The sequence below is a fragment of the Canis lupus genome, chromosome 6 (assembly GCF_003254725.2).
Source record: "Canis lupus dingo isolate Sandy chromosome 6, ASM325472v2, whole genome shotgun sequence".
In the NCBI taxonomy this organism is placed as follows: domain Eukaryota; kingdom Metazoa; phylum Chordata; class Mammalia; order Carnivora; family Canidae; genus Canis; species Canis lupus.
In genome coordinates, this window is record NC_064248.1 from 30,706,371 (window position 1) to 30,728,644 (window position 22,274).

The 22,274-nt window shown below is 44.5% G+C and overlaps 1 protein-coding gene across 7 annotated transcripts in view; it reads right to left on the minus strand.

The window, feature by feature from the left end:
- Window positions 1-22,274, minus strand: part of SNX29 (sorting nexin 29) — a 528,389-nt gene that overhangs the window by 499,745 nt on the left and 6,370 nt on the right. For all 7 annotated transcript variants that reach the window (XR_007411267.1, XM_025416475.3, XM_049111381.1 and 4 more), the window contains exons 2-3: window positions 10,048-10,112; window positions 7,946-7,998 (exon numbers count right to left, since the gene is read on the minus strand). Coding sequence is in view for 6 of the 7 variants with exons in the window: in XM_025416475.3 (XP_025272260.1) it covers window positions 7,946-7,998; window positions 10,048-10,112 (118 nt within the window). In the remaining variant the exon portion in view is untranslated. The remainder of the gene's footprint in view (window positions 1-7,945; window positions 7,999-10,047; window positions 10,113-22,274) is intronic.

Genomic DNA, 22,274 nt, shown 5'->3' on the forward strand with positions numbered 1-22,274 from the left:
TTCATCTGCCATAAAGAGCTGGGCAACTTTTGTTACATCTGAGGATGGGTACCCTTCCTGACCTGTCCTGAGTTTGGCTCACATTTTCCACGTAAAGAAGTCTGTTTTTGCAAAAGCTTCTTATCTCGATGAAGTCCCAATAGTTCATTTTTGTTTTTGTTTCTCTTGCCTTCATGGATGTATCTTGCAAGAAGTTGCTGTGGCCAAGTTCAAAAAGGGTGTTGCCTGTGTTCTCCTCTAGGATTTTGATGGACTCTTGTCTCACATTTAGATCTTTCATCCATTTTGAGTTCATCTTTGTGTATGGTGTAAGAGAATGGTCCAGTTTCATTCTTCTGCATGTGGATGTCCAATTTTCCCAGCACCATTTATTGAAGAGACTGTCTTTTTTTCCAGTGGGTAGTCTTTCCTCCTTTGTCAAATATTAGTTGACCATAAAGTTGAGGGTCCACTTTCGGATTCTCTATTCTGTTCCATTGATCTATGTGTCTGTTTTTGTGCCAGCACCACACTGTCTTGATGACCAAAGCTTTGTAGTACAACCTGAAATCTGGCATTGTGATGCCCCCAGCTATGGTTTTCTTTTTTAATATTCCCCTGGCTATTCGGGGTCTTTTCTGATTCCACACAAATTTTAAGATGATTTGTTCCAACTCTCTGAAGAAAGTCCATGGTATTTTGATAGGGATTGCCTTAAATGTGTAAATTGCCCTGGGTACCATGGACATTTTCACAATATTAATTCTTCCAATCCATAAGCATGGAATATTTTTCCATCTTTTTGTGTCTTCCTCAATTTCTTTCAGAAGTATTCTGTAGTTTTTAGGGCATAGATCCTTTACCTCTTTGGTTAGGTTTATTCCTAGGTATCTTATGCTTTTGGGTGCAATTGTAAATGGGATTGACTCCTTAATTTCTCTTTCTTCAGCCTCATTGTTAGTGTATAGAAATGCCACTGACTTCTGGGCATTGATTTTGTATCCTGCCACACTGCCAAATTGCTATATGAGTTCTAGCAATCTTGGGGTGGAATCTTTTGGGTTTTCTATGCACAGTATCATGTCATCTGCAAAGAGGAAGAGTTTGACTTCTTCTTTGCCAATTTTAATGCCTTTTCTTTTTGTTGCCTGATTGCTGAGGCTAGGACTTCTAGTACTATGTTGAATAACAGTGGTGAGAGTGGACATCCCTGTCTTGTTCCTGATCTTAGGGGAAAGGCTCCCAGTGTTTCCCCATTGAGAATGATATTTGCACAGCAAAAGAAACAGTCAACAAAACTAAAAGGCAGCCTACAAAATGGGAGAAGACATTTGCAAATGACATATCAGAGAAAGGGCTAGTATCCAAGATCTATAAAGAACTTATTAAACTCAACAGCAAAGAAACAATCCAATCATGAAATGGGCAAAAGACACGAACAGAAATCTCACAGAGGAAGACATAGACATGGCCAACATGCACATGAGGAAATGCTCCGCATCACTTGCCATCAGAGAAATACAAATCAAAACCACAATGAGATACCACCTCACACCAGTGAGAATGGGGAAAATTAACAAGGCAGGAAACAACAAATGTTAGAAAGGATGTGGAGAAAGGGGAACCCTCTTGCACTGTTGGTGGGAATTTGAACTGGTGCAGCCCCTCTGGAAAACTGTGTGGAGGTTCCTCAAAGAGTTAAAAATAGATCTGCCCTATGACCCAGCAATTGCACTGCTGGGGATTTACCCCCAAGATACAGATGCAATGAAACGCCGGGACACCTGCACCCCAATGTTTCTGGCAGCAATGTCCACAATAGCCAAACTGTGGAAGGAGCCTCGGTGTCCATCAAAAGATGAGTGGATAAAGAAGATGTGGTTTATGTACACAATGGAATATTACTCAGCCATTAGAAATGACAAATACCTACCATTTGCTTCGACGTGGATGGAACTGGAGGGTATTATGCTGAATGAAATAAGTCAATCGGAGAAGGACAAACATTATATGGTCTCATTCATTTGGGGAATATAAAAAATAGTGAAAGGGAATAACGGGGAAAGGAGAAAAATGAGTGGGAAATATCAGAGAAGGAGACAGAACATGAGAGACTCCTAACTCTGGGAAATGAACAAGGGGTGGTAGAAGGGGAGGTGGGCGGGGGGTGGGGATGACTGGGTGATGGGCACTGAGGGGGGCACTTGATGGGATGAGCACTGGGTGTTATGCTATATGTTGGCAAATTGAACTCCAATAAAATAAATTTTAAAAATTAAATTAAATTAATAAAATAATAAAATGAAGTCTTTTTTATTTATTTAAGATTTTATTTATTTATTCCTGAGAGAGAGAGAGAGAGAGAAAGGTAGAGACATAGGCAGAGGGAGGAGCAGGCTCCATGCAGGGAGCCCAATACGGGACTTGATCCCGGGACTCGAGGATCATACCCCGGGCCGAAGGCAGGCACTAAGCCACTGAGACACCCAGGCTGCCCAAAGAAGTCTGTTTTAAAAGGGAAAACTATTGCTATTGCAAATGGAAAGCCAGCATCATGGGCCCTACAGAGTAAATGAAAATGTAATTAAAATAAAGTATTAAATCCTGGCTCAGCCCCTCAGCCAGAGGGAGACGGAGACTAAAGCCTCTGTTTCAAGAGGAGGAGGTGGTTGGAGACAGACCACTTTGAACCATAGGATGTTATTGTTTTTGTAGGTCAAAAGGATCAAATATCAGCAATTTCATTTAATTCAACCTCACATTAAGGCTAAACCAAGTCTCACCACCAGTATCATTGAGATTGAAAAAGGAAGGGTGAACCACTGAGCCACTGGGCAACTGAAAGGAATCTAATGCCATGACATTTAATATTAAAAATAATGTTAAGCACTTGCAGTGATAGAAATTTCTCATTTGGGGAAATTGTGTTAGAAAAACAAGAGGAGTTATAATGTCAGATAATGAGGACCACTCCAGGAATATGAAGTCTGACTCCAGTCCTGCTCCACTACCCATAAACCACGTGACCCACCCAACCAAAATCTGTGCCCCTAGCACCAATGTGTACTAGATACTAAATTAATGCTGCATAAATGGCCAGCCTCCAAGTTTCTACACCAGTAAAAGTGAAAAATCATTCCCCTTTCTGCTGGTCTACACCTCAGGGTCATTACAAGGATCAAATGAGGCTGTTGACATAGACCCGAACATTTTTAGACCACATAGTACTGTCCCAAGAAAGATGGTCACTACAGTACAGCAGCAACAAGTGGCAAATGTTGGGCACTGTGGCCAGCCTGTGTTCGTAATAGCCACCTTCATCACAGCACTCAGATTTCATCTGAAGGTTTATTTCTTCCTCATTGGATCTTGTCTTGGGATGGTGAACCCAAGTAGACTTCTTGCACTACACAAGCCAGTGTGGTCCCAGGAAGCTCCTTCTGCTGGTGGCCAGGAAATGGCCATGTGACCTGAGATTGGCCAATCCGGTGTTTCTCCCTGGAATGTCAATCTTGAACAGAATGAGAGAGTCACTCCCGCTGCAGAACCTTAACTAGACCTCCATTCTTGCTAGAAGACCATTTCTGAGCCCCCATTTCCAGCTTAGATTTCTAAAGTTGTCTTGACCCCTTCCTGTTTCCAAACCTGGCCTGCCATCAACTCTATAAGATCACAACATCCTAAACTGGAGTAGATTTCTATTGCTTGTTACCAAACAGCCTTGGCAGAAACACCTGTGGACTACCCTTTCAAAAGCTCCTACTAATGTTCATCCAACCATCTAGAATCTAGTTGTGACCATAGGCCAACACTTCCAGTCATGACTAGAAGTTTGCCTAAGGCAGTAAATTTAAAATGGCATTCAGGGCAGCCTGGGTGGCTCAGCGGTTTAGCGCCACCTTCAGTCCAGGGTGTAATCCTGGAGACCCAAGATCAAGTACCACATCCGGCTCCCTGCATGGAGCCTGCTTCTCCCTCTGCCTGTGTCTCTGCCTCTCTCTCTCTCTCTCTCTCTCTCTCTGTGACTATCATAAATAAATAAAAATTTTTAAAAAACCCTTCCAAATATTCATTGTGTCTTAGTAGACACTGGTTCTTAACTTCCTGCAGGAGAATGATGGGGGAAGAGACACATCTAAAGAGCTCCATTTTCCAAATGGGACCGAGAACTATACCCGGAGTTACATGGAAAGAAATCTTCCATCTTCAGTTCCTCCGAGAGCAAAAGAGAACATTGACAAGGCTCACTAATTCACTTTTGCCCTTCTATTTGCAGACTACTACCTCCATCAGTAGGCAGCATGGGCAGGAGTCACAGCTGAGTGATGACTGTCCCCGCCAGATATCGGTCCCTGTGGAGTGAAATTAACACCTACATGTCTGGCACTTTCACACACAGTATCTGATTTAATTCTCCCAACTGGCAAGGTAGATCTCATTCTGATCACCTATTCAGATGTGTGGGTTTTCCCCACACCACCAAGCAATTTTCTCTGACACCAACTGGGTGTCCTGGGTGTCTTACAACTCAACTCAATTCTGACACTACCTACCTGGAGACAGCATTAGACCCCACAGGTTAAGATCTCAGTTCTACACGACTACACACATCCCACACCGCTTCAGATGCTGGTGGCAAGCTCAGGTTATCACCTGTACTTCTGATTGACTGGCTACATATCTCAAAGATTCCTACAACCTCCTCTGTGGGTTAATTTGCCAGAGTGGCTCACAGAACTCAAAGAAGTATTTTACATACTAGATTACAGGTTTCTTATAAAAGGATGTAACTCAGGAACAGCCAGATGGAAGAAATGCATAGGGCTAGGTAAGGTAAAAGAACATGGAGCTTCCATGCCCTTCCCAGGAACACCTCTCTCCCTGTGCCTCCACAGGTACACCAACCTGGAAGCTTTCAGAACCCCATCGTTTTAGGTTTTTACGGAGGCTTCATTACATAGGCAGAATTGATTAAATCATTGGCCTTTAGCAATTGAACTCCATCTCCATCCCTCTCCTTGGAGTGGGGGGTGCTGGGAAGGAAAGTTCCAACCCTCTAATCACAGGGCTGGTTCTCCTGGTAACCGGCCCCCAACCTTTGGGACTTTCTAAAAGTCACTGCATTAGCATAACAGAATACACCTTTATGGCTTTTATGACTTTGGGAATTTCAGGGGCTTTAGAGCTCAGTGCCAAGAATGACAAGGAACAAATATAAATATTTGCTAATCCATGGTATAGAGCAAGGAAAACAGTCCCAGAGGACTTGGGGGTAGGGGAATAATTGGTGTCAGGGGTCTTAAGATTTCCCTGAAAATTATTAAAAGACTTTAAAAACTAGAAAAGAAAAACAGAAAAGGCCAGACCACGGTAGCTGGAGCAAAGAGAGAGAGAGGCTGTTAGGGATGTGAGTCTTTTTCCACAGAGCAAAGGGAAGAAAGGGAAGGCTCTCCGTGGGAGAGAGACAGGAAGGCATCCACATTCTGCAGAAGTCTCTGTGTGCAGAGGAAGCAGGACCAGAAGGAAAACAGTCTATGGTAGCCGTCCTGAGAGAGATGTGGTGACTGGGACAAGGTGATAGCAGAAGAGCTGGAAAGAAGAGAATACATTTGAGATCACTTCTGGTGCGGGGCCATTTGTCAGGGGTGGAGGAGACCCACTATGTGTTCAGACCCCACAACAAAACATTCACAGACATTCCCTCTTGAGGTTAAGCTTTCTCAAGGAATAAGGACAATGATGTGGCCTTTGCTATATATATGAAGGTGGTGCCACATTTACCCAAACATATTTCAAAGATAAGACCAAGACTCTGTTACTGAGAAGGAACCCTCAAAGTTAGGGAAAAGCTATGTTTCTTAAACCTAGCTTCAAAACCAACAAAATCACTAAATGTAGTATAACATGGGAAGAATAGACATTGAAGCCCTAGAAACTAGGGTCCCACTTGCAAGTCTAACTTTCTCACATGTCTAACCTACGCTGAGTTATCCAACTTCTCTGAGTCTGTTTTCTCATCTGTAAAGACGGAATAATACCACCACTTCTCTCGGAGCTATCCTGAAGTGTCAACGTGAATAATGAGGGACAGAAGCCTTAAGAAGCAGTAACTATGATTATTAATATGAAGCAGCACACTCCTTTTAGCCATAAACTACATTTCTCATTGAAGGAATTACCTTTTTAACTTCTACAATAAAACATAATATTACACCTAATAAAAATCTTAGTAGTAAATTCTATTATATAAGAACACATTAATCTAACATTTAGAGATGGATTCCCTCTCTCAGGAAAAGAACCAGACAATTATGAAAAAAAAAAAAAGTGAGGAAGAAGTCCTGAATCCACATACTCATACACATGCACACACACACACACCTGCACATGCTCATGTGCACCCACGCAGGAAGTCAGAAGGGGATGGAGAACTGCATTATTGATTAGTAAGCCTCTCAGATGATTCTGATGCAGGTGGACCTTGCATCCCCAAATCAGGACCCCTGTGCTGACCAGGGCCAGGTCCCATAGTAGAGCCTCATGAAAAACTAATGCAGTAAATCAGTCTAATGATCTGATGCCACAAGCATATGTTCAGAAGCAAATGTGTGACAGGAAGGAAATGTTTGTGCAAAACCCTAAGAAATACAAACTAGAGGAGTGACCCCTCTGCCCTCAAGGCTCACAAGCCTCATGGTGACACAGATATTTAAACACCTGACTATAGCACAGTGCAATGCACATGCTCACCCAGACACCTTCTCCATGCTTTCAGACACGGGGGTACATCAGTGAATAAGACAGCAAACACCCCTGCCTGCACAGCGCTGACATTATGACACATGGAGACAGAAATCAACAAAATAAAAAAGCTTAACGTATAGTCTGTTAGTTGGTGCTAAGTGTTAGGGAGAAAAACCAGGTAAAAAAGAGATAGAATAAGGGAAGAGTAATGTTTTAAATCTGCACCAGTTTCAAACAGTCCCTGAAGCTCTATTAAAACGTAGCACTACATGCTTTGCTGATAGCTGGTAAAGAATCGCAGACATGGGTCTGAAAGGACAGACAAGGGACTGGCTCCACTGGGAGGGGTGGGGTGAGAGGGTGGGGGCCGCAGCCAGTCTCCAGGATGAGATGAATGCTGAGCAAGTGAGTTCCCTTCCCTTCCCTTCCTTTGCTGGAACGTTCCTCCTGCCACCATGAATCAGCCCTGAATGACTTCACAAAGTAAATGCCTGTGTGTCTCTTACCTTTGCCAAAACATTTTCGTCTCCTCCCAGTCAATGTGAGAAGCTTATGCAATTACATCAGCCCTTCCTGGGTCATGGAGGTCAATGGCAATTTTTAGACTTTTTTTTAATTATAAAAGAAACACACAATCACAGTATAAAATATGAAAAATATCAGAAAGTATAAGGATTCCCAATATTCTCAACCCCAGGATTACATCTGTTCACATTCTGGTACATTTTCCACCAGAGTGGTGGTTTAACATAGCTAGCATCATTCTGCATCCACATACTTTTGTATCTTGCTCTTTTTATTTTAACTAAAAATGTAATTTATAAATTACTACATGCGCATTTCTCTGCTTAAAACAAATGCTGTATGGACATCAATTTTAATGGCTACATAACATTCCATTCTACTAAGGCACTGAATTTTTTTAAGCATTTCCCACCTGTTGAGCATTTCAATTTCTGAGTTGCCATCATTATCAATTACCCTGAAAATAACTTATGCAGAAACATATTTCAGGTAATTCCTTCAGAATGGACTACTAGAAGGAGGGAGTATTACAGGAAGCTGCAAATACTCTAAACATGTAGTCACTGCATAGGTGGTCTACAATCACCCAAACTGAATCACCGCACCACTTGGCTGCAGAGACAGAATGCAGAAGCTAGTCATCTCTGGCCACCTTTTCCACCTTGACAGTAAATGGTTTTAGAAGCAATGTCTTTACCTGCTGTCAGAATCTGAGGCGATCTCCTTTCTCCCTCCAAAGCGGATCTGGCACTGCATGGAAAAAGAAGCCACTGAGATCATCAGGATGGGACACTCAAACATCACAAACAGCCCACACAGGATTTCAGGATCATGAGACACACAGGGCCAAGAACTCCAGGTGCCGAGTCAGGGTGTCCCTGTACCATGGTGTCAAGCCAAGACATGAGATAGTAGACACCCTGGCCTTCCAGCCACCACTTACAGGAAGCCCTTATCTCCCCCTTGTACAGTGGAGCTAGTGGGAAAACAACACCAAGAGGAAAACAAAAGCACACAGCCTTGTGTACATCGTCTAGGAAGCTACTTCTGTATGTCAGCAGCTGACTGTCTGAACAAGAGCTCCACAAGGCACAATTAAAACTTCCACAAATCTGATGATGGGTGCCTCTGGAAAGGGCCCCAAAGTTGTTATGACTGGCGATAAAATTATGGCAGCATGACTCAGGCTTCAACCATGTCATCTGGTTGTGCCAAATGACGTTTCATCCAGGGTGGATACAAATAAAAGCAAACCATCATTTTTTCTTTAGTTGTGGAAAAAAAATAGAATATGAGAAGTTTACCATTTTCACCATTTTTAGTTATATATCATTCAATTCAGAATACCGTGCTGCCATCAGCAGTAGCCACTACTCTCTTTTAAAGGTGTGGAATCTCCACTGTGGGTAGCAGGCTTGCAAGATTCCAGAGCGTATTCTCCAATGAATGAATGAATGAATGATTATAAATGATATATTTGTCAAAACTCATAGAACTGCACACTTAAAATTAGTGTATTTTATTGCATGCCTCCATTATACCTCAATAAAATTGACCTTAAAAAGGTCTATGTACAACGCTTTCATCCCCCCAAGTCATAACAACAACAACAATAGTAATAGCAGCTCTGGGCATAGGCTCCAATTTATTTCTGTTCAACAGCTATGCTGAAAGTGGCTCCACATCTACTTTATGTTCCCACTGTATTTCCCCACTTCCAGGACAAAGAAACAAATAACGTGGGCTCTGTATTTACTGCTGAGCCCTTTACCTACTTTAACAAATGCAACCCTCTCAACAGCCCTCTAGAGGCAGTGACCCGATGACAGAGAAGAGGGAGGCTCAGAGAGGCTAGGTGGAGTTGCCTCAACACACACAGCCTTGAAGAGGTGAAGCTGGTATTGGACTCCAGCTTCGCCTGAGTCTATGTCTTCTCCACCACATACCCTACCAGGATGCCTAGAGGCTTGGGAGATACCAAGTTCTCTGGGTTCACTTTAACACTTGACACATATCCCTATGAAAGTATTTATCTCCCCATATTGGGACTGCATGCATATGATTGGCAGTTACACCTTCCAAAATGTGAGCTACCTAGAATTCCCAGCATTGGGTCCTAGCTTTGCTACTCATGACCTATAGCTCCTTAAGTGAATTACTGGACCTTTCTGAGCTTCTGTTTCTTTGTCGATAAAATGGAAACCATCACAGGAACCATCTCATTGGGGGGTCAGAAGGATAAAATGAGAAGTTTCGCAGGGAGCTGGGCTCGTGGCTGACACATGCATACTACACGATGCACATCTGGTAGGCACGGGCAAGCACACCCAAGCCGGGCTCACGCCAAAGCCTGCATTCACACCTGCTAAAAACTGGATATCAAGAACAGCATGAAGCAACCGGAGCAGAGCCCACCTGGAGGACCCACGTGACCCTGGGCATGGCTTCATTCGTCCCGTCTCTGTTCTCGTGCCCACAGGGTGCCAACTCCAGCCACCACCTCAGCACCCGGAAGACTTGCCCTAAAACACAACTGCTTGGAAGTGAGACTTTGAAACCAACAGCAATGCCTTTCTCAAAGGGACATCATGAAGGATGGGGTCCTCCAAAGGCATTAGAAAGTCACTACTTCCAACTGCCCTCCCTGCTCTGTCACTCTCTGGGGAACACCGTGAGCCTCACTGCTCCCAGATGGAAAGAGGGAGTAAGTCATGCACATGAAAGGGCAGAGATGACTTGGACATGGATGGCCTGACACTGTTTCCTGACCTCAAAGTCAAATGAGAGCTTTCTTCTTACCTGTTTCACTGCATCCAGCAGACGCTCCAGCAGAAACTGTCTTTTCAGGTCATTGTTCTGTGGTCCTAAAATGCAATGAGGCTTCATTAGTTCTTTGTGGCAAGAGCCCTCTACCAAGACTCTGCCACATAGTATGTGGCTGTCCCCAACAGGCATCAGCCTCCTCTGTAATGAAATCAACAAGAACAGACACCAGTAATCTACATCATTACAGTGAAGTTTGGCCAGTTGCCTGTTGCTACATCACAGGAAAGCAGCTAAATTCATGTTCCCCACACCTGAAGAATGTGTCTGGAATGGTCTAATTCAGGTTTCTCAATCTTGGCGCTATTGACATTTGGGCCAGATAATTCTCTGTGGTGGGGCTGCCCTGTGAACTGCAGGACGTTTAGTCGCATCCCTGGGCTCTACGCACCAGATACCATTAGCACATACACACACCCAAGATGTGGCAACAAAAAATGTCTCCAGATACTACCAAATGTCCTATGGGGGACAAAACACCCCCCAGTTGAGAACCAACAGTCTAACTTACAATACAGGTTCCCCTAGTATGGCAGGCAATACCCATTGGCTGACCTCACCATCAGCTCCAACATCTTTTCCCCATGCCACCTCCTGTGCTACAAGCTGAAAAGTTTAATTACTCCTTTTCTCAGCCTCTTTTGGAAGGGTGACCTTAAGAAGTTCTAGCTAACAAGATGTAAGCAGAAGGACACTGGGAGGGCTCTGGGGAAACCATGCCTTCCTGATAAAAGAATACATGTTAATGGTTTCATTCTTTCTTCCATCCTTCACGCCTTCATTATAAACACACTGGGGTTAGCCAGAGTAGCACCATGCAGCCACAAAGCAACAAGCCAGGAGGGAAGGCCAAGAGACTCACAGAGACACCAGCCCTGATGTCATTTCACTGCTGAACCAATACTAGAAATCTCCCACCTCTCATACAGCAAATAACCCCCTTTGCTTCAACCACTATACACCAGGCTGTTACTTGCAACCAAAAGCATTCCTAACTGATACACATGGTATATGCTTAACTTCCATTTAAAAATGTCCGAGGGAGGGGATCCCTGGGTGGCTCAGCAGTTTAGCGCCTGCCTCTGGCCCAGAGCATGTTCCTAGAGTCCCAGGATCATGTCCCGCATAAGGTTCCCAGCATGGAGCATGCTTCTCCCTCTGCCTGTGTCTCTGCCTCTCTCTCTGTGTGTCTCTCATGAGTAAATAAATAAATAATCTTTTTTAAAAATGTCTGAGGGGGATGCCTGGGTGGCTCAGTGGTTGAGCATCTGCCTTTGGCTCAGGGTGTGATCCTGGGGCCCTAGGATCGAGTCCCACATTAGGCTTCCTCCATGGAGCCTGCTTCTCCCTCTGCCTGTGTCTCTGCCTCTTTCTCTGTGTCTCTCATGAATTAATAAATAAATAAAATCTTTAAAATAAATAAATAAAATGAAAATGTCTGAGGCAGGGACACTTCAAAGCACCAAGCAGACTGCTAGAGAGCTACATCTGATGCCCCAGAGGAGACCTGGGGATTCCAATCAACAGAGACACAGCTATGTATTATGATGCTCCAGACAGAGAACATAGTTATTTCAAGGGAGAATCAAATTAAAAAAAAAAAAGAATCAAATTCAGAGGTACAAGAACAGATGCCCCACACCACAGGCCTTAAAGTACCACCAAGCTGCTTTTCTCTTGGGCAATTTACCATGGGCTTTGCCAGGGAGTCCCAGCAAGGCATCACACCAGAGATGGTCAGTGATTCATCCAAATTATGTCAGGGCTACTCAGTTGATAACAACTGTGACCACGTGTTGAGCACTTCCTGCACACCAGACACAAAATAGTACTCTGCATGTGTTACATCCTGTAATTCCTACAACCACCCTATAAGTATTAGGATCTTCACACTGCAGATGGGGAAAATGAAGTCCACAGAGCACAGCAAGCATGTGCACTGACCCACTCGGTACTTATCTAACTTCAACTGTGTCCTAGGCAATGTGCTAAGTGCTCAGGACACAGGAGTGAAGTCATATAGAAGAAACATTCTCTCATGGAGAAAAGATCCTCTTAGGGAAGAAAGAAATTGCACTTAAGTAAACCTAAACCGAGATGATGTCAGAGTCATACTGAGAAGAAAAACCAAATGGGGTGATGAGACAGGGAGGAAGCAAGAGGGTCCTGTTCACCAGAGCAGTGATAGAAGGCCTCTCTGCAGGTGACGTGTGGGCTGGGCCCTTTATAAAGAGAAGGAGGAACCCCGGAAAGACATGGGATCCCAGCGTTCCAGGCAGGGTATATAGCCAGGGTGGATGCCCAGAGGCAGGAACAAGCTTGGCTTCTAGTCTTCCAGGACCAGAAGGAAGAAGTCTGCTACAACTTGAGCAAAGAGCAAAAAAGAGGAAGGAAAGATCAGACAGGCAGGCAGAGGCCAGTCACAAAGGGCCTTGTGAACCAAAACAACAGGTTTTGTTCTAATTTGAATACTAATTGGTAGAATCGTGATCCTTACTCAAGACCATGTCCCTCAAAAGTCTGTGTTGGGGTCACCACACAAGGCTCCTGCTTCACCCCAGGCCCACAGAAAAAAAAAAAAAACACAGAATAGACACTCCACGGACACACGGTGATAAGCGTCTTCCTAAATGGTGTCACGGTTATTTTTCTCTGGAGGGGTTTTGAGTAAGGATGTACTACACATCATTCCCACCACACAAGTATGCCAAAGTGTCATTCAGGATGGTTGAAAACACCCCCCCCCCCCGCACCCAAAGCCCCCAAACATCTCTCTTGATACTTATGTCTAGCTGTCAATCCTACTTTTTTGTTTAGCAGAAGGTATGGCTTCTGCTCTTCTCTAACACCGGGATGGACAAGTCAGGCTTTCTCTCTTCCTTCTTCCAAGTCCTGCATCCAACAACCCTACCTGCCCTTGGGCAATGCTAGCTGGAAACCTGACAAAGTTTTCCACTCTGAAATGCCTTTGTTATCTTTTTTATCGTGAAAGTAATTTATGTGATCAAATGACCATATGACCCAGCAATTCCACATCTAGGTAGACACCTAAAAGAATTTAAAGCAGGATCTTGAAGAGACATTGTACACCCATGTTCGCAGCAGCAGCATCAGTGGTAGCTAAGATGTGAAAGCAACCCAAGTGTAATGGACAGACAGCTAAGCAAAACGGGGTCTAGCCACACAATGCACTATTATTCAGCTTAAAAAGGAAGGAAATTCTGAACTATGCTACATGGAATGAAACTTAAGGACAATAGGCTAACTGAAATAAGTCAGTCCCCCAAAAGATAAATACTGCATGATTCTACTTATAAGAAGTAATCAAAATTACAGAAAGGGAAAGTATGGTGGTGGTTTCCAGGAACTGGGAAGAGAGGAAGATGGGGAATTAGTGTTAATGGGGACAGAATTTCAGTTTTACAAAATGGAAAGAGTCAAGAGGATGGATGGTGCTGATGGCTGCACAAAAGTGTGAATATATTTAATACCACTGCACTGTACACCTAAAAGTGGTTAAGATGGTGAATTTTCTTACCTGTATTTTACCATGATAAAAAAATTCATGTAAAAAAATAATTATAAATCAGGAAAACCTGCACAAAGAAAATAAAAATCTCCATCATCTCATTACTGATCATTTTTAGTGCAGTGATTCTCAAGCTTCCATGTTCACACAAAATCTCCCAGGCTCTTGTTATAGACAGGTTCTGATTCCGCAGGTCTGGGTGGAGCCTGAGATTCAGTGTTTCTCACTAGCTCCCGGATGCTGCTGATGCTGCTGGTTCAGGGAGGATGTGGCACCCTACCCTTCCTGATATGCATGATGATCCTGGATCTTTCCTATATTATCTTGACCCACTGCTCAGAGAAGGTACTGGCAGCCTCCTCTGCTTTACCTCGCAAAGCCTCTCTTTGTGGTGGGAAGAAAAGCCCATTCATCACAGAGAAACAATCTGAGGTTGCGCAGGCCTCACGCGGGCCTCAGCCCTCCACTCACCCTCCCTGGCTGCAATTGCTCTGCAGGCGAGAAGGACACTTGAGTGAGACCATCCTGGCCCTAACTGGGGATTCAGAGAAGCGGGGTGGGGGGAAGCAGGGGTGGAGGGAGTACAGGCAGCCTTGGGAGCACGTATGCACTGCAGGAGGTGCCCAGGGGGCCATGGCCATAAAGAGCAGTGGAAGGAGCACCAGTTGGAAGTCACAAGACATCATGAGTTCTCATCCCGGCAGAGCTGCTTGCTGGCCATGTGACAGGGACAGTCACTTCCCTTCTCTAGGCACCAGTTTCTGCATGAGATGGTGCTGTCCTAGCTCTGCAGTCTGGAACATGGGGCCCCCATGAAGACAGGCAAACAGAGCAATCTACGCTACCAGTGTCTTTCCTGCCTTCTTCCTGCCTTCTTCCAGTGACCAAGAGGAGAATAAGCACCCCTGCCCTGGTCAAGAAGATTCTCTGTCCCCTCTGTCTCAAATGCTGTAACCACCGGAGGGGAGCAGGGAGGCAATGCCCACCTACTGGTCTTCAACTGTGGGGAAAGCCATTAAGTGACTGACAATCCTTAGTGTCATGGGAAAGGTAGCTCCATTCACCAGAGCACTGAGGCTCAGCGTGGAGCACGCAAGGCTACTCCCGTGGAAAGTACTCAAGGAAGGATTCCATTTCAAGTCCACTAGCTCCAGCGTTGGCCGTTTGCTAAATCTTGCTGGCTCTCCAGCTTTGCAACAAATCTGCAATCACAGCCCCACTGATTTTTCTGTGATTTTCTGTGAAGGAAGCCCCAGTCTTCCTGCTCTCTTCCTTTTCCAAGGGCAGCCCTGAGTCCACACTACTAACCAGATGAGCCTGAAGAGGCTTCTTTTGCATTCCTTATTAGGGCCCCATCAAAATGAAAATAGAAAATAGAAAGCTAAAAACAGAAGAAAATATAAAGCTACCCCAGGGAGTACCCCCAGGGGGCTACAAACCCATCAAAGAAATGCAGTGATCCCCTGCGGCTCTAACTCAGAAGACACAAGTGCGTGTGAAAAATCAATCATGAGCATCCCTGTTGTCTTTAATGTTTAGAATCCTTAGGATCCTACATTACTTTTCAGCACAAACCTCCAGCCTTCCGTCACCTCCTAGGGAGACAGACAAGACTTAAGAATGGGATAGTCCAGATTCAAATCCTCACCCTGGGCTATGTGACCATGGGCAAGTAAGTTACTCACCCCCTTTGCACCTCCTAAGTGTCTTAAATGTAGATTGTGCACCTAGAATAGTGCCTAGCTTATATGAGGCACGTCTTGTTGTTGTTGTTGTTGTTGTTGTTGTTGTTGGCAACCCTATATCCCAGAGGGTAAGACCTCTGGCTCTAAGACATGCTTTCAATTGGCTTTCTCTCTAAAGCACAAGAAAGCTACCCAGTCCAGGACTCTGTGCTTGCTGCACTGGGCGGAATAAAAGTAAAAAAGGGTCCATGGCATCTGGGGTGGGGGTGAGGTGGGGGAAACAAGCAAGAGGCATTAGGAACTCCATGTTTATTCCTCCTCTAATCCTTGCAACCCTGGAGGTCAAGGTAAATGTGGTTGCCACCCACAGAGGACGTTAGGTCATCTGATTAAGGTCACATACACACTTCAACAGTGGTATTTCCCTACCTCTCTATGCAGTGGCAGGAGTAAAGTCATGCCAGGTATTTCTCTGGTTGATGGCTAATCCTTGCAATGTACGAAGCAGGTTCAAGGAAGGAAAGAAAAAGGCAATATTCTTTGGGTGCCACTGCATGCCAGGAATTCTGCTCAAGGTCATACAGCTAAGCAAGCAGTACATCAAAGGTTAAGACCATGGTCTGCCTGACTCTTAGGCCAGTGCTCCCTCTACCATGCTCCACACTGCCATTCTGCTGGGGCCAGGGAGGCTCACTGAAAAAGCAGGAACTTGAGCTGTGCTTTAAAAAAAATGGGAAGGACCAGAAGAGGTAAATCCACACAGATACAACACAATGACTTAATGGGAACAGGGTCTCCCTTTGGGGGGATGAAATCTTTTGGAACTAGACAGAGATGGTGGTCACAGGACATCATGAATGTACTAAATGCCATTGAAATGTTCACCTTAAGACGGTTGTTATAATAACTGTTAGTCCTACAATTGAGCAATGATCCGTGGTTTTTAACGGCATTAAAAACATAAATGCTTTTATGTTATATTAATTTCAGTTCAATAAAAAATGTTTTTATGGAAGGGCTGACACAGACAGATATTGGCCCAGAGCACATTCCAAACCAAAAAGAGACAGGATTTGCCCTGGGGAGGGAGCAGAGTGGAGACAAGAGGACTCCAGATAGTACCCAGCCCCCAGGCTCACTTCTCTTCCATATTTCTGTTTACACTGAGGGGGGTCCCTAACTTCTGCATCATGGGGCTACTAACAGGGAACAACAGGCACATTCAAATAACGGGAGTTCAGGAAGATGTAGTTATGAGAAGCCCTACGAGGGGTGGGTATAGATAAGTGATCTCAACCAGGGTGATTTTGCCCCCACCAATGGGACATTTGGCAACGTCTGCAGGTATTTCTGGCATGGAGTGGGTGGACGCCAGGGATGCTGCTACACCTTCTCCAGTGCACAAGACAGTCCCGGCAACAGAGGATTATCTGGTCCAAAACGTCAAGTAGTGCTGCAATTAGGAAATTCTGCCCTAAAGTACATGTGATTGTCTCATTTCAGAGACGATGAACTACGGCTTTTAGAAGCTAAATAACTTGAACCTCCACTCGTGCTCTGAATCCCGTCTCCTCTCTTCTGCTCAAGGACACACTCCAGCAACTGTCCCTCAGTTAGTTTGTTCTTCTCATGTAAGCAATCCTTACAGCACACGAGGATGTCGTAATACCTCCCCCAAGTTTACTAAAAGCCTGTACCCACATGCCCTTCCAGCTGCAACCCCATTTCTCTGCTGCCCTGGCCAGCTCTGCCTTCACTGGGGCCGCCAGGCTATCTGGGAGAGCCACCCCTGCCATGACTACCTTTCTGGGCTCTGGCCTGGTGCCCTTCTGCCCGCATCACCTTCACCCTGCATTGATTATCTACACAGCAGCCATAACATCTGGAAGCACAGGTGGCAGCAAATGACTTACTGATATTATGTAACAAATATATGATACACTCAATGATACTCTGTGATTGTTCCCTCAAAACATCCTGCAGAACTGCAGTTAACACTGTGTTTCTATCAAGTCCTAAGCATGCAGTGGGTTGTATCAGATGATCTATATTTCTGGTTTTCCCTGACTAAACCTGTACCTTTAACATGCCCTAGGCCAGGGGTCAGCAAATGTTTTCTGTAAAGAGCCAGATAATAAATATTTTAGGCCTTGTGGGTCATATGGCCCCAACTAATCAAGTCTGCTCTTATATCTCAAAAGCAGCCACAGACAACACATTAATGAATGAGCATAGCTGTTTACAAAAACAGGCCTTGGGCTGGATTTACTCTATGGGCCCCAGTTTGCCAACCACTGCCCTAGCAGAATTAATCAGACAGAGGTTTTGAAAATTAAAACAATAGTATCTCTGTTTGCAGACTTTATGGCCACCCAGTAAGCAGTAAGATGGTTACCTGTTAGGGGTCCCCAGGAGACTGTAGCCCAGACCCACACCTCAATCATGTTCCTACCTTCCCTCACCCTATACCAAGAGCCCACACCTTGCAAGAGCCTTGCATGAGACAGGTACACCATAACTTGTGCTCACTGCTAGAATTCATGCTCTGTCACATCTGCAGGCATACAAGATGCTTGGAGCTCTCGGCCCAATGGTGAGTTTAGTGCTGTTGTTTTGTTGTTTAATTTCTACCATCCCCAAAACCCCACCACCAGTCCAAAACAGAAACGAAGGGAGTAGGCAGGAAAGGTGGCCTTGTATAGGCCAGAGGCATGTACACAACCAAGATCCGATCTCCTCCTGCCCCTACACATGCACACACACCCTCACTCCCACTCCAGCAGGGTCAGGAAGAGAATGGAAATGAGTGCTGTGGGCAGAAGTAGGGACTGAGGGAGCTGAGGGGGATGTCTCTGTAGAAACAGCAGCTGTTACTAGGCTCAAGCAGATCACACCTCATAGCAACCCCAGCTAGCGGTTGTCCCATCTTCTGGTTTTTCAAGAAAAGACAGAAACTTAGATTTTCATATTAACTGGCACCTAATTATACTTTTTGGAGCACTGCTTCATCCAACTCTGCGTGAATCAAACACAATACACTAGAGGCCATATCGGCTACCAATTTTCTGAGACACACATAAAACCTTTATATCTAACTGTAAGATGGGTGATGGCAGCAGCATCATAACAGATAAAGGAACTGAGGTTTGGAGACACAGATCACTTGCCCCAGGAACAGTGCCCCAACACTTTACCACAATGCCTAGGCCTGCCAACGCCCGAAAGGCTAGTAGGCTAACCTCAGGCAGCTCAACTTCCATGCAGGGATCCCTTTGCAAAGGGCCCAGGAAGACAAACCAACTTCTCAGTGGCTGGCCCAAGCGTCACTTTCCATGAGAAACCTTCCTGTCACAGGCAAAATAAACTGTTCTCTATGGAGTGCTCCTGTGACCCTCCAACCATACCACACCCCTAGTATAATCCGTACAGAAAGGATTATGGGGAATCATAAACCTGCTCCTCATTCCTATCCAAGATTGAGTGGAACCAGCGATAATACACCCCTGCTTACAGAAGGAACTCAACAATTGCTGAATCAAGGCTCTGGAGTTAGATTCTGTGGCTCCCCAAAGTGTCCGCTTTAAATGGAGAGGACCAGAATGAGCCAGGACACAGAAGCAGCCTCAGCCTTGTGGGTGTGTGTAATGGGCTGAGGGAAGCAGCAGCTTTGTCTGCTCAGCATTTGTACATAAACAAATAATACAGACTTTATTCTTCCCCAAAGTCAAGGCACTAGTTCTCTGTACTGTGGGGTCAAGTGGCACAGCTGGGCCAGGACAAAAAGACAGACTGTCCACCACCACACAATGGAAAGAAGCAGGCTCTGCTTTAAAGGAGATAGATAGCCTCATTGGCCTTGTGAGGTCTAAGATCAAAGACCAAGTCAACAGCATATTCATCAATGGGCAAAGCATTTACTCTGGAGCAGGGCTCAGCAAACATTTGCTGTACATAACAAATGGTAAATACTTTAGGCTTTGCAAACCATAAGATCTCTGTCACGGCCACTCAATTCTGCCACTGTAGAGTGTATGCAGCCATAAACAACAGTCAATGAATGGATGTGCCTGTATTCCAATAAAACTTTATTCACAAAACAGGTGGCCAGCACAGTTCGCCAATCTCTGCTTAGAAAAACACTAAAATGGCACTGTGCAAGCATTTTGAAGGAAAAGTGTATCTTCCCTCATGGCTGGAGAAATGCAAATTATAAACCCACTAAATTAGCTGCCACATGTTACCATTATATAACTACTCAATTCACCAAGAAACATTTAATGCTGGTAAACCTGTAGGGAAATAGGCACACACTGCTGCTAACAACATACCAGTGCAGTGGATTCTGAAAGGCAACATGGCAACACATACAAAAAGTTACCAAAATATCAAAATACCTTCCTGACACCTTGGCCACTAAACTGAAGGGGAGGAAGGGGAGGATGAAAAAAGGAATAAGGGACTATTTCACCAGGCTCTCCAACCTCCAGGTTCTCTGTAAGGCACTCTATGTTCATCACTTGCTTTTATTTCCATTTTCTGATGAGGGAATCCAGAGCCAAAGAAGCTCAATAACATGCTCAGGCTCTTCCATGGGGATTTAAATCCAGGGTTGTCTGAGTCTAAACTTTTTTCCACTACACCCCAATGACTGCCAAAACACAGTATCACGGGCACACAGATTTTTCCGGTAGTGTTCTGGAACGGGGGGCAGCACACAAACCAAATCCAGCTGCTGCCTCTTCTTCTAAATAAAGTTTTATTGGATCACAGCCACATCTTTTCTTTATTGATTGCATGTGCTACTTTATGCTACAACAATGGGGATGAGTGGTTGGGACAGAGACCAGATGGCCCACGAAGGAGAAATTATTTACTATCTGGGTCTTTACAGAAAACGTATGCCAATTCCAACCTAGAACATTGTAAATGGAATTTACTTTCTTTTCCTACAACGGTATATCCATTTGGTGGAACGTTATGCAGGCTTTTTAAATAATTTTGACAGGAAGGCAAATGGATAAATGCTGTAACTAAGTGAAAACACTAATTGAGATGTAGACTCAAGGCAATTATGTAAAATGCATATGCGCTGAGCAAAGACAGAAGTGGAATACCTAAAAATCTAAATATTTAATGTTCTAGGGAGGTATATTGATAGGGATATTCCATGTTTTCACAATAATCTTTAATGTCATTTTGGGATTTGGGGTTTGCGTGCTTTTTTTTTTTTTTTTTAAGATGGAGGAAGAAAGGGCGGATCCCAAAACATGCAGATGCAAGCAAGGAAAAATAAGATTTGGTGGGCAAGGTTCCCTCCAAGTAGGAAGCCTGGGAGCATGGGCCCAGCAGAGTGGGGCAGTGAGAACAGAGAAGGCACCACCGCCAGGCCTCTAAAGAGCTCCAGGATGGGCACGCAGAAGTTAGGGCCTGGGAAAGAGTCCTCACTCCCCTGAGGGCCTCAAACTGCTACACCCCACACCCAACACTGATGTTCCACAGACTTTCCCACCTCAGTGAGGGGCAATTCTTACCCTTTTCAGCTGCTCAGTTGAAAGACCCAAGAGTCACCCTTCCTTCCCTCAGGTCTCTGCTCACACCTCACCTTCCCTGTGAGGCCTTCCCTGACTGTTCCATTCAAAATTATAACAGCCCTCCCCATTCAGTTCATCCTCTATCCAGACAACAAGTCAGACACCACCCTTGGGCTCTGGACTGGGCATGCGATCCAGACTTGGCTGACCAGAGCCACATTGACGGGTTCCAGGATGACCACACAGCCGGCCAGACTGCTGTGAGTCAGCCTCAGGACTTTTGCTGGAGCAACTGGGAAAGAGGCCCACTCTTGGCTCAGGTGTTGCTACATTGTAGGATGAGACCCAAAGCTGCTGGTAGCCATCTTGCCTCCATGGAGCACAGGCTGCTGGAGGACGGAGCTAACAGAAAGGAAAGCAGAGTTTCAAATTGACCAAAAAGGTAGTCCTTATGACTCACTAAGCACCTGGATGCAACTGAGCCTGAAGACAGCACTATCCCTAGACATTCGATTACAAGATGCTTTAAACTCCAATTTTTCGAAATCAGCTTCTACTCTGCCACATGCAACTGAAGAGTCCTGGCTAACTCATTCATTACTCCAACTAAACATTTTTTGGTACGTTCATTCAATGTGCTTTGACAGACGCCAACACTACAGCCCTCTGCTAAGTGATAGAAGAAACACCAAACCATCATTCAGTAAATGTCTGAATGTTGAATCCTGAATTTATAGCCAGGCTCTGTTGCCACTAGAGTCCTCTCTCCTACCAGCAGCACTGTAACTACTACAACCACTTCGAAAGCCAGAACAATCAAGAACTATCAACACTTTCATGTTACAGCTATTTTAGAAAAATCATCCTAAAGACATATCAATCTAAAGGAAGGAAACCTACCTTAAACAAAAACATTCACTAAAAAGGAAAGGGGTAAAATAAGCTCAGTTTCCACAAATAGAATCAAACAATTTAAAAATTATACTACATGTAAAACAATGGATTAATGATGGATTATGAAGTCTATAAAAGCGATCAATATGAAGACCACATAGCAATGTGGCATTACCCTAAAATGCTAAGGATGAAAGCAAAATGCAAGTTTATATGGTAATGGCAAAATTACTTCAGCTCATACCACTGTTTCTCAACCTTTTCCTCATTACCTTCCCCTTAGGATCCTTTTCAGACTTTTTTTTTTTTAATCATCCTCTCCGTGAAATTTTAACATCACAAGTATATTGCCTGTTTACATACTGCATGTGTATCTGTGCTTTACACACAAGATTAAAATTTCTTTCTCCCTCGAGAACCAATTTTCACTCCCATTGAGAATTCATGGCCTACATATAGACAAGATGGTGGCAGGATGGAAGGTGCTTTATCTGGAATTATGTTCACATTGCCAGAATTCAGAGAAGTCCATAAAATGTCAGATTTGGGTTTCACATTTTAAGA